Source organism: Pseudophryne corroboree, chromosome 6 (assembly GCF_028390025.1).
Source record: "Pseudophryne corroboree isolate aPseCor3 chromosome 6, aPseCor3.hap2, whole genome shotgun sequence".
Taxonomy (NCBI): domain Eukaryota; kingdom Metazoa; phylum Chordata; class Amphibia; order Anura; family Myobatrachidae; genus Pseudophryne; species Pseudophryne corroboree.
Window position 1 is genome coordinate 264,384,397 of NC_086449.1, and position 12,455 is coordinate 264,396,851.

Genomic DNA, 12,455 nt, shown 5'->3' on the forward strand with positions numbered 1-12,455 from the left:
AAAATGGATAAGGCCGAAATCTGGACTTTTATGGAGCCCAGGCGTAGGCCCACATCCACACCTGACTGCAGAAAAAGCAGAAAACGTCCCAGTTGAAACTCCACCGCAGGAAATTTCCTGTTTTCACACCAAGAGACGCATTTTCTCCAAATACGGTGGTAATGTTTAGATGTTACCCCTTTTCTGGCTTGGATCAAGGTAGGAATTACCCTGTCCGGAATGCCTTTCCAGGCTATAATTTGACGCTCAACCTCCATGCCGTCAAACGTAGCGGCGGTAAGTCTTGATAGACGAATGGCCCCTGTTGCAAAAGATCCTCTCGAAGAGGTAGAGGCCACGTATCCTCCAGGAGCATTTCCAGTAGATCCGTGTACCAAGCCCTTCTCGGCCAATCCGGAGCATGAGAATTGCTTGAACCTTTTCCCTTTTTATTCTTTTGAGAATTCTTGGAATCAATGAATGTGGTGGAAACACATACACCATCTGATAGACCCATGGAGTCACCAGAGCATCCACCGCCACTGCCTGTGGGTCTCTCGACCTGGAACACCACCGCCTGAGCTTCTTGTTGAGATGAGAGCCCATCATGTCGATCTGTGGAATTCCCGATCGACGTGTCAAGCACCCGAACACTTCCGGGTGGAGGCCTCACTCTCCTGGGGGGAGGTTGTGTCTGCTGAGGAAGTCTGCTTCCCAGTTGTCTACTCCCGGAATGAAGATTGCGGACAATGCCACAGCGTGTCTTTCTGTCCAGAGGAGAATCCTTGTTACCTCTGACATTGCAGCTCTGCTCTTCATTCCGCCCTGTCGGTTTATGTATGTTACTGCTGTCACATTGTCCGACTGAACCTGGATGGCTTGATCTCGAAGAGATGTGATGCCTGTAGAAGGGCGTTGTATATGGCCCTTAGTTCCAGAATGTTGATTGGAAGAATAGTTTCCTGACTTGACCATTTTCCTTGGAAGTGTTCCGCCTGGGTGACTGCTTCCCAGCCTCTGAGGCTTGGCTCTGTGGTTAGCAGAATCCAATTTTGAATCCTGAAGCCACCACAGAAGAGAAATCCTGGCTCTTCGCGACAGACAATTCCTCTGGTGCATGTGGAGATGCGATCTGGACCATTTGTCCAACAGATCCAGCTGGAAGGACCTTGCGTGAAACCTTCCATACTGCAGTGCCTCGTAAGCGGCAACCATCTTTCCAAGAAGGCGAATGCATAGATGCACCGATATACGGGTTGGTTTTAGAACATCCCGCACCATCGACTGGATTACCAATGCCTTTTCCAATGGAAGGAATACCTTCTGTGTCTCCGTATCCAGAATCATCCCCAGGAACGGAAGCCTCCGTGTTGGTTCCAGGTGAGATTTTGGTAGGTTCAGAATCCACCCGTGATCCCGGAGTAGTTGAGTTGAGAGAGCAATGTTGTCCAACAACCGCTCCCTGGATGCTGCTTTTATCAGCAGATCGTCCAGGTACGGGATTATGTTCACTCCCTGTTTGCGGTGGAGAAACATCATCTCTGCCATTACCTTGGTGAACACCCTTGGTACCGTGGAGAGGCCAAATGGAAGGGCCTGGAACTGGTAGTAACAGTCCTGAAATGCAAACCGTAGATAAGCCTGATGAGGCGGCCAGATTGGGATATGAAGGTACACATCCTTGATATCCAGAGACACCAAGAATTCCCCTTCCTCCAGACCTGCTCTGAGACTCCATCTTGAATTTGAACACCCGTAAATACAGGGTTCAGCGACTTGAGGTTTAAAATGGGTCTTACCGAACCGTCCGGTTTTGGTACCACAAACAGGTTGGAATAATAACCTTTGTTCTGTAGCTGAGGTGGAACAATGACCTGAGTCTGTACCAGTTTTTGAATTGCATCCTGTAAAATTATACTTGCCTCCTGAGAAGCTGGTAAGCCTGATTTAAAGAATCTGTGAGGTGGGAGTTCCTGAAACTCCAGTCTGTACCCCTGGGCAATGATCTCTTTGACCCAGGGATCCTGGCATGATGTTGCCCATATGTGACTGAAATCTCTTAATTGGGCTCTCAGCTGCCTGTCTTCCAGGCAGTGTGGTCCACCGTCATGCTGAAGGCTTTGAGGAAACAGAACCTGAGTTCTGTTCCTGTGAACCTGCAGTTGCTTGTTTTTCTGGGTTTACCTCTATTGCCTTTGAAGGCTGTAGAGGAACCTTTGGTTTTAAGTTTAAATTTTGCTGTCTGAAAGGACTGCAGAGTTGGAGCAGAGTAGGTCTTCCTATTTGGGGGGGCTGCAGAAGGAAGGTATGTAGACTTACCCACCATAGCCTTGGATATTCACGTATCCAGTTCATCTCCAAACAGGGCCTCACCTCTGAGTGGTAGGCTTTCCACACCTTTTCCGGAATCCACATCAGCAGTCCACTGACATAGCCATAGGCCCCTGCGTGCTGACACTGCCATGGCCGTGGTGCGAGCATGGAGCAAGCCTATCTCTTTTATGGGTGGTCTTCAGTATGCCGAATGTCGGTATCCCAGCGCCGGAATCCTGACACCCGGCATACCGACAGCTATTCTCCCTTGTGGGGTTCCACGACCCCCCTGGAGGGAGAATAAAATAGCGTGGCGCATGTAGCGCGCCACCGTGCCCGCAGCGTGGCGAGCATAGCGAGCCCGCACGGGGCTCCTTTGCGCTGTTGGTATGCCGGCGGTCGGGCTCCCGGCACCGGTATGCTGGTCGCCAGGAGCCCGGCCGCTGGCATACCATACTACACCCTCTTTTATGACCTCCACCATAAAATTTGCAGAGTCCTGTATATGCTGTAGGAGTAAAACTACCTCCCCTCTGGCTAAGGAATCTAACCCCTCAATTAGGTTACCTGACCATTTTGCAATGGCCCTAGTGATCCATGCACAAGCTATAGTGGGTCTTTGGGCCACCCCGGCAGCTGTGTACAGAGATTTGAGTGGTCTCAAACTTGCGGTCAGCCGTGTCCTTTAAGGAGTCTGCCCCCGGGACAGGTAAGATTATTTCACGTGACAACCGAAATACCGATGCATCAACAATCAGTAGGTTTTCCCATTTTTTTCTATCATCCTGAGGAAAAGGGAAGGATACCAGTAACCTTTTAGGGATCTGAAACTTCTTGTCAGAATTAATCCAAGTTTCTTCAAATAGGGATTTTAATTCTTTAGATGCAGGGAAAGTAGCAGAGGATTTCTTATTTACATTAAATAAAATTCCTCATCTTCCTCTGTCACTTTGTCAGGAATGTGCAGGACGTCTCTAATAGCTTCTATCAGGGCCTATATTCCTTGTGACAGAGCTGCGTCCACCTCTCCCGAGTCCACCTCACCCTCCTCTCCATCTGATGAATCAACATCAGCGTCAGCCTGCAGGATTTGGGCCAATGTACGCTTTTGTGGACAAATGGTAGGGGTCTGAGACGCTGGTATGGACTTTGAATCTCTATTCATCAGGTCATCCACAGACTGTCTTAAGTATTGCATCTCTTTCTCATTTTGGGACAATTTATGTGAAATATTTGAGATCATCCCTTTTAATTAATCCAACCATACTGGTTCGGGCCCACTAGCCTGAGAATGTGTACTATCTGGAGTACACTGTAGTGATCCCCATGGGGAAGAAAAAAACTCTGCTGTGCATGAGACACACTCCCTTGACATTGTAAAATGTGAAAGAACACACCCACACAGGAGAAAGGTTAAAAGCACAGTTAACTCACACAGAGCCCTCTAGAGAGACACGTATGATGGAGCCAGCCACACCGCGCCCTTATAGCTAATGCCAAGCTTAGCTGGGTCACAAACTAAGTACCCTTAAAAGGGCTTAGTATTCTAATATTGCTCCCATCCCTTGCTATGACCCCCCGGTACTGCTGAGGTAATCTGGAGTCCTCGTGGAGGCGCTTCCCTTCCCTGCCAGTCTGTCTGTGTAAGGGTTTTTTTTCTCACAAAATATATAGGGCATGAGTACTGTTTACCCTCCAGGGCAATGATGTGCGGTGAGGTGAGGCAAAGCATTTCCTATCATACCCCAGTATGCGCCAGAGTTTTGACTATGTAAAGTATATGAAAAATACAAAAAGATATTAGAAATATCATCTTTGTATTATTCTAATATTTTTTATAGTCAAAACTATGGCGTAAAAGTTTATGACAAGTGAGGCAGCGCCTCCCCTGCCTATCTTTTCCCCACATCTCTGATCAAATCTCACCAAATTTCCAGCAATATACAGCTGCACCTGTGTATAATGCCCACATGCACCCTTGGGCTTAAATATTGTGTGTAAATGTGACTCTGGTACTAGCCAGTGCCTCCCCAGCCATTTACCTCACTGCACGTCCCTACTCCAGGGGGCACATGTACGCTTGGAGAGAAATAAACTATTAACCAATAAGCTCCTAACTGTCATTTTTCAAACACAGCTTGTAACATGGCAGTTAGGAGCTGGCTGGCTGGCTGGTAATTTATCGCTCTCCACTTCATTTCTCTCCAAGGCTTAGTACACTCCCCCCAGATCCCCAGGTTCAAGAAGAGGTGAGAACTAGACATGTTCAATAAACATTAAGTCCAGGAGTCGCTCTTTTTTTGGTTATTCTCTCTAAGTTGACCCATATGCCTATGTGTGTGTCCTGTGTTTTTACAATGTTTTCATGATTGTAAATGTACTACTGCTGCAAAAGAGATGTCCCAGTGGGTATAGACTAATACTGCCATGCGCTAAGCTCAGTTTTTTTTAAGATGATAAGAGGGGTAACCCCCATACATAAATTGTGTAAAATAGTTTTAGTTTGATAACTGACGTCTAAGTGACCTTTATTACTTCTAGATTCCAGTGGGGACGTGGCTATGGCCACTAAAGTACTCCCTGACATGCTCCAATGCACTGAAGGGCTGATGCTGAGTTGGAAGAAAATAACCCCTAGGTGTTTTCAGTTTATTCTTTATGTTCCTGATGTGTCCCATGAATGTAGTCTGTAAATTCCTGATGGTTCTGCCTACATACTGTACAGTAACCCTGTTGTATCACACTCATGGGTTGTATCTGCACGTAGGAAAGAACACCCAAATCTCCCATCAGATGGTGCAGATTTTACGTCAGTATGGGGTCTATTCATGTAGCAGTGAAAAGTGTGGAGAAGTGAGCTAGTGGAGAAGTTGCCTATGGCAACCAATCAGCTGCTCTGTATAATTTTATAGTATGCAAATTCTAAATGTTACATCAATGCTGATTGGTTGCCATGGGCAACTACTCCACTGGCTCACTTCTTCAAACTTTTCACTGCTTCATGAATAGACCCCCAAATTGCCCCAGAGATCCCTCGTCTAACCTGTACAGACTGAAACATTTACACATTTATATGCATGTGACGTCACAGTCAGGGGCCTAGCCATAACTTTGATGGCCTCATAGCAACATTTTGAAGTGGCCACTGTCCCAATGCTTCTAGAGACACCTTTCCACATCAGTTGTTAATGTTATGACCTATAGCAGTGCCCTAGATCACATTATGTCACATTGTAGGGCCAGTACACATTATGCAACACAGTACCCACAATTCACATTATGACATACACAGTGTCCCCAGTTCATATTTTGTCACATCACAGAGCCCCAGTACATATTATGTAACATTATAATTCCCTCCAGTTTATTTGATACCATATTACAATGAGCAGATCCAGGGGCATAACTAGTGGTTTCCCCAAGGCAAAAGTGTGTAAGTGTCCTTATGTATTATTATTATTATCCTTTATTTATATGGCGCCACAAGGGATCCACAGCGCCCATTACACAGTACATAATCAAATGCGCAAACGAGAAAACAGCACTTACAGTACAAGACAATATAGGACAGGTATAGAAAACCAGGGTTAAGGTGCCATCAAAGGGAGTATGGAGTATAAGATAGTGTAAGTAAGAAAAGGCACATGAGGAAAGAAGCCCCTGCTCTTGCGAGCTTACAATCTATGTATCTACCAATGGTGAAAAATGTCTATAACACATGTAACTGTGACAGCGAAGGTGGGCCCCCTCAGATCTGGGCCCCATAGCAGCTATGGCATATATTCCCTTAATCACAGTAAGAACATTTCTACCAGGCAGTAGCACTTTAATAAATGACTCTTGCTGTGTGCTAAGCGCTTGCTTACTGAGTATAGTGCCGCCATTAGTCATTTCACCATAATTGCAAAATGTTAGAACATCATATACAAGGGAGTGCACATTGTACATGGCTAAATTTTGTTTGTATCACCTTCACAAGCCGCTTTTGACATTTCTTTATATGTCCGGTTTAGATATATGTCTTGCCCAACCTATTTTCAATGAGTAGGGGAAACACAATGTGAAAACAAGCTAATAGGTAGTGTAGATAATGAACTTTCCCTTTAACAATCTGAGCCACAGAACACCCTCATCCTCGTATGGTAGAGAGGTGAGCTAGAAAGTGCTTTCTGCACTCTTATTCCTGGAAATGCTGTACACGTTTATTTAGCTGTCACTTGATATGTGTTACTCATAACTCACAATTTACTTCACAGGTCTATTGTTGGAATTCCTATCTGTGAATCTCTCATCCAGCTGAAGCAAAGGGAGACATATCACATCAGCGTCAGAGCCGTGAATGTGGGTGGGCCCAGCGAGAGAAGCAAATCTGTTCCCATTCACACCACAGGTCTCATAACAACACTGTCAGTGTGCATGGAAAATGTGCCTTTTACTGTTCTGTGGCTGAGCTACCCCCCTGCTGCCGCGTTACACACACATAGCAGGAAAGCATATATTACAGATAGCAGGTAATACCCTCATTACATTAATGGGTGCACACTGACCCACACTTGGGGAATTTGGTCAATTTGTGGCCTGACCTATTAGAAATGAGAGACATGGTACCTCATGCTTCATTGATGTCACTAGTTCCAAGTGACGTGAGATTATCATTAGCAGTTGTGTAACCCTCTATGAGGTGTAGGTGACGGTTACATTTTCATGATATCCATTAAGGTCTTTGCAAAGCTGCTCAGGCATAAAGGCCTAGTAAGGCGCTACAGGCCCTTTTATCCACTACAAATAAAGGATAATAATAATTAAAACCATTGGCCCCTGGGGGGCTGAGAGTGGCGCTGGACCCTTCCCTTGAGTATACTTAGCTATATCTGAGAAGCAGGTCTCTCCTCCATGACCTGCACCATCTTCCCAGTAACATCTTCGGGAAGATGCAGAGGCGTAACTAGGTGCCATGGTGCCCAGAATCAAGGGTATGTTTCGGCGCCCCCTCCCCTATACTGAATTGAGTGCATGTTACAGTTGAAAAGAAAAAAAATAGAAAAATCCAAAATTGGTGACAGGGCCGGTTCTAGACCTTGTGGACCTAAGGGTGAAAGTTTCTTTTGGGCGCCCGTCATGTTTAAAACAGGGACAGTGCGCGCCAAAGGAGCGCAACAAAAATATAGGGGAGGTTATGCCATAGTAGAGCCGCTTATAAATGTTACTCTGCAGCTTCTTATGCAGAGAGAGGTGCTTCAACAGCAACCTAGGGCAGAGACGGGTGCTGCAGCAACCGAGGTAGAAAGAGGTGCTGCAGCAGCCAGGGCAGAGATAGGTGCTGCGGCACCTGGGGCAGAAAAAGCTGCTGCAGCAGCTGGAACAGAGAGAGATGCTGCAATAGCTGGGACAAAGAGAAGTGTTGCCGTAGCCGTGGCAGAAGGAGGTGCTGCAGCAGGCAGGGCAGAGAGTGGTGTAGCAGGACAGAAGTAACCTGCTGCACAGCTACAAGCAGACAGTGAGACATATAAGGAGGGCGGCTGAGCTCTGGCATGTGTCGGCTGTCAGTGTCTCCTGCTGACTCCTCTGACCTGCCCTGCTCCCTACCTAGTCTCAGAGTCCGAGTCAGTGTGGTATAGCGGGCAGAAGGAGGGGGTGAGCAGGCAGCGGTGCGCCCTCTAACTTTTCCGGCACCCGGAGCTTGCGCTCCACTGGAGCCACCCTCGCTACACCCCTGGGAAGATGGCACCGCATATTGAAAGTAAAGACTCTGGCACTGAGTCTTTTTCTCTCTAGTGCATATGTGAAGCTAGCAGAGGAGCACCAATTTGAAAAAACTCTTGCGCTATAGTTATATAATTACAAGATATGGCTGACAAGAATGACAAACTCCTGATAAATTCAAAATATATTTACTATTGTATAAATTATCATATAATAAAACAAGACCGGTCTTTAAAACATCAAAAAATAATAACAAATATGTATACTTTCTAATACATGGAGGTGGACTTAAGCATACTGTAAACACAGTGTTTCGCATCATTTTTTTAAAGAACATCATTGTAATCCTCTGGGTCTCAAAGTCGTGGGGGTTCACCATGTTAAGAGGACCGAAAGAGGAGGGGATCGTTTCAGGAATTTATGTAAAAAAGAAGCACTGTGGATCTTTCGAATGAACACGTTGTCACCACAGGGATTGAATGAGAGTTTAGAGTTCGAATCATTTGCCTAGAAGGTTCATCAGGTGTTATATACCTCATTCACCATGTTGAGGAGTCACAAGTAGATTGGGTGGGTTCTTTGGAGGTAGAAGGTTTTTTAGGGGGGTAGGTGGGGGCGGAGTCATGTCAACATATAATGATGTTATATGAACACATTATACAGGGGGCCATGCACCCCTTTTATTATGATCATTATGATTAGTTATGTTATTATAGGAGACGCAATAAGTTCAGGGGTTTAGAGGTGGGTTTAGTGTAGTATGAAGGGTTAGTAGTTCACATTGGTGCGGTAAAAATTGATTGTTTGAACACTTAATAATTTATAGATGGTCGGCAGTGTTATTCCCTCTTCTGATGTTGTCATTGTACAATTACCAGAGTTTAACATCATTCTTGAGTTACATTAGAAATGGCATCTGGAAGATGGGAGATTAGTAGAAATCTAGACCTTGAACGATTGGGTTGGGAGTTCGATTCCCAAGAGGGAAGTTCAATTCGTTATGTATGAAGATTCCTATGTAGATATATTAAGTATTTTTTAATTTTTTAATTTTTCATTGAAGAATTCAATAGTTTATTTGAAATAACTATTGACATATAATGAGTTGCCATTTCTCTTTATAAAACATTTGGTGTCGAGATTTTCCGTGATTCAAGCATAGTAATGTGTGTCATAGTGATTGTTTAACTGATGAGGGATTTTTTCTATATAAGCTTTAACACAGTGTAACGTATTTGGGTGGAAGAGATAGAGGAGTGGTAACGTAACGGGATAAGAAGCAGGAGGTCGTAGGTTCGATTTACCATGTAGACTAAAATATTTATATGTTTTATAATAGAGGAAAGCTCAAATGCATTATAGTTTGCATTTTTGAAGCATTATATATAAAACATTTTTTACAAAGCGGGCACTGAAACTTGTTTTTTATGTATATGAGTATATTTATTTGTATGAGTATAATTATTTCCCTAAGATTGTATTCAGAAGTTTAATTAATTTAATTTGAGCAAGGTATATATCCTTTGCACATTGGGTTAATAGGACTGTTAGGAGTCTCAATTAAGGAGGTTGGACTAGGAGGTGGCTAAGCAGGTGTATTAACAGGTGATGTGAATTCATCACCCAATTTACCAATGGCATTTGATACCAGCCATATAAAAAGGGTCCCTGGACTGTAGATATTCATTCTTTGAGGAAGCCCCTGTGGGAGGAGCGAAACGCGTCAGAAGTTGATTCTGTTGGACCCCAGCTGAAGTTAGACCCATATCACGAACTGGCTGCAGCATTCTTCTGCCTGGAATTTGTTTTCATACAAAGAGGAGCCGCTGACCGGTGCCTGCAAACGGCACGTAGAGGTGGATACTCGTGGAGCATCGCGACTGAGCAGGTTAAATCACAGCGGGCGCCATTGCAGGTGCCTTTATTTCCCGCAGCTCCAAGCCACTGCGGTGGTCGTCAGGATGCATTTGTGCTGATACCACTTGCTCACATCTCACGTAAAGTTTCCGGTTACAAAAAGCTCATATCCATTCTATTGTTACATGTTGGATCTTCACATCATAAAGATCTTTGATACAAAGTGACTATCCATTGGGAACAATTAATATATGGGTCTTACCAGCAGCCACACTTGATTCAAAACATTCTTTGACCTCATTAAGCCATATAGCTATAGAGCTTGTTTTTTTACACGTCTGTGCACAGAGTATGCTTAAGTCCACCTCCATGTATTAGAAAGTATACATATTTGTTATTATTTTTTGATGTTTTAAAGACCGGTCTTGTTTTATTATATGATAATTTATACAATAGTAAATATATTTTGAATTTATCAGGAGTTTGTCATTCTTGTCAGCCATATCTTGTAATTATATAACTATAGCGCAAGAGTTTTTTCAAATTGGAGTTTTGTGGTTAATTGCACTTGGGTGGTCCAGTGTAATTTATTTGACCTGTGAACCCCAGGTCATTAACTTTTTGCAGCTGAGTTTTACTATATTCAAAATGTTTTTTAACAGAAAATACTATTAGCGCCCGATATAAAGAGGTTTTTTTCTAGCAGAGGAGCAAGCAAGGTAAGATGCAGTGCTCCCTCACGCCTCTCCTGCCACTCCACCCCCCGGATCTCAATGGCACTCCACTGTGGAGTGAATTCATTTTTTTAATGATCTCATTTCTTTTTTGGGGGGACATTGGCACGCCCCCTGTTTAGGCCACACCCCCTCCAGCAGTACTTGGACGCAGCTCTCTACAGCCCTGATAATAATATGAAACCTAGCTCTGATCAATAAAAAAATTACATTTTCTTAGTTTAGTAGTTAATTCAAACACAAGTTGTATGTAAAGTTTAGAAAAAAAAATTAGACGGAAAAGTTAAAAAAGTAATATGGGTCTGCTTTGGCTCTTCTGATGGTCACACTACTTTATGCAGCAGTATGAGAGAGAGGTGACAGAGGTGAGGACATAAAGATGAGGTGGTTGGGTAACAATCCATCTACACCACACTGGACTGTTCAGGTTTTACAGCAAATACGTCTTACATTTTATATTGGACACTAACATGGGACAATCTCATCTATGTTCATATTTGACAATTATAACTAATTTCCATCGATATTTCCAGAAATCAAAGATTTATTCCTGTCATTTATTCTCCTAGGAAATTTTGCTATTTTTATTATTATTATTATTATTATTATTATTACTGGCCATCAGCACAAATTATTTCCATTCTGCATTTTAGATTAGATTCTCACCATCTAGTCCAATTATCTAGGTTATATAAATTATTATGTATCGAAGAGGCTTATTTATTATTGCGAAAAGTAAATTATACATAAATTAAAACCAAACAAAACCAGACAGTAAAATGGAGATTGCAGTGCCTGCACTGCCCCCAACACGGCCCCCTGTGTGACAAGCCCAGGTGCCCTCTCCTGAAAATTAACATTTTTGACTCTGTCATAAGTTACGCATCTTTGGACAAATTCTTTTATGCTGGTTTTATATTATTTGCACGGTACTGTACTATACTGCTTACCTCCCTGCCTTTTGTTTTTATTCATTATGTCTGTCTTATATGTTCCTGTTTTCTGTATCTCCTGTGGCCACTATGGGTAATTCGAAATCAACAAACATGCCCTTATTTATCAATGAGTGATAAATTTCACTGTGAGTGATAAATTGCACCAGCCAACCAGCTCCTAATTGTCATTTTTCAAACACAGCCTGTGACATGGAAGTTAGGAGCTGATTGGCTGGTGCAATTTATCACTCACAATGAAATTTATCACTCATTGATAAATAAGGGCAGTAATGATAACACTGAATAATGTGTTGTCGCTGTGACTCATTGCCTGTCTAATAAGAAGTGCTTACACGTCTGTGCTACTTGTTTAGGTACATCATTTTATCTTAATGAAGAAACTGCTCACCCACGCCTGTCTATTTCTGAAAATGGATTTACCATATCTTGTGAAGAGGAGGAAAGTCTAGAGGATTTACCTTATCATTGCAACAACTTCTCAAGGTATTGTGCTGAGAATTAGTAATTTAATAACTATACAACACTTTTTTTTTCTTTTCTTTTTTTTTAAGCATTTTCACTGTTTTACAGCATAATCTGCATCTGGAAACCAAAGTCTTGCAAGCTTTAAGTCTCTGCTTACCGCTGCCAAACAGTATTGCAGTGTACTGAGCATCACTCAGCTATCCTAGTAAGGGGTTTTATTAAATAGGCCTAAAAAAGAAAATCTACGTTATTGGGCCGGTTTGATGTTCACTTTGAAAAGCTGCCGATTGTCAGTGGTTTCACCCACAAATCTGATATTTCTCCTCCATCCATGGCAGAGACAAGCCCAACCCCCATCATGCCCTTCCCAGATTGGTCAGCCGTGGGCACTTGTCCCACAGTATGGATGCCCATCACTAGTTCACACAATGGAAAAGTGCTGATGGTC

At 43.4% G+C, this 12,455-nt stretch overlaps 1 protein-coding gene across 6 annotated transcripts in view; it reads left to right on the forward strand.

Annotated features, from left to right (window-relative positions):
- Positions 1-12,455, forward strand: part of FSD2 (fibronectin type III and SPRY domain containing 2) — a 116,158-nt gene that overhangs the window by 43,494 nt on the left and 60,209 nt on the right. For all 6 annotated transcript variants that reach the window (XM_063925976.1, XM_063925975.1, XM_063925977.1 and 3 more), the window contains 2 exons: positions 6,549-6,682; positions 11,896-12,025. In XM_063925976.1, the coding sequence (XP_063782046.1) occupies positions 6,549-6,682; positions 11,896-12,025 (264 nt within the window). The remainder of the gene's footprint in view (positions 1-6,548; positions 6,683-11,895; positions 12,026-12,455) is intronic.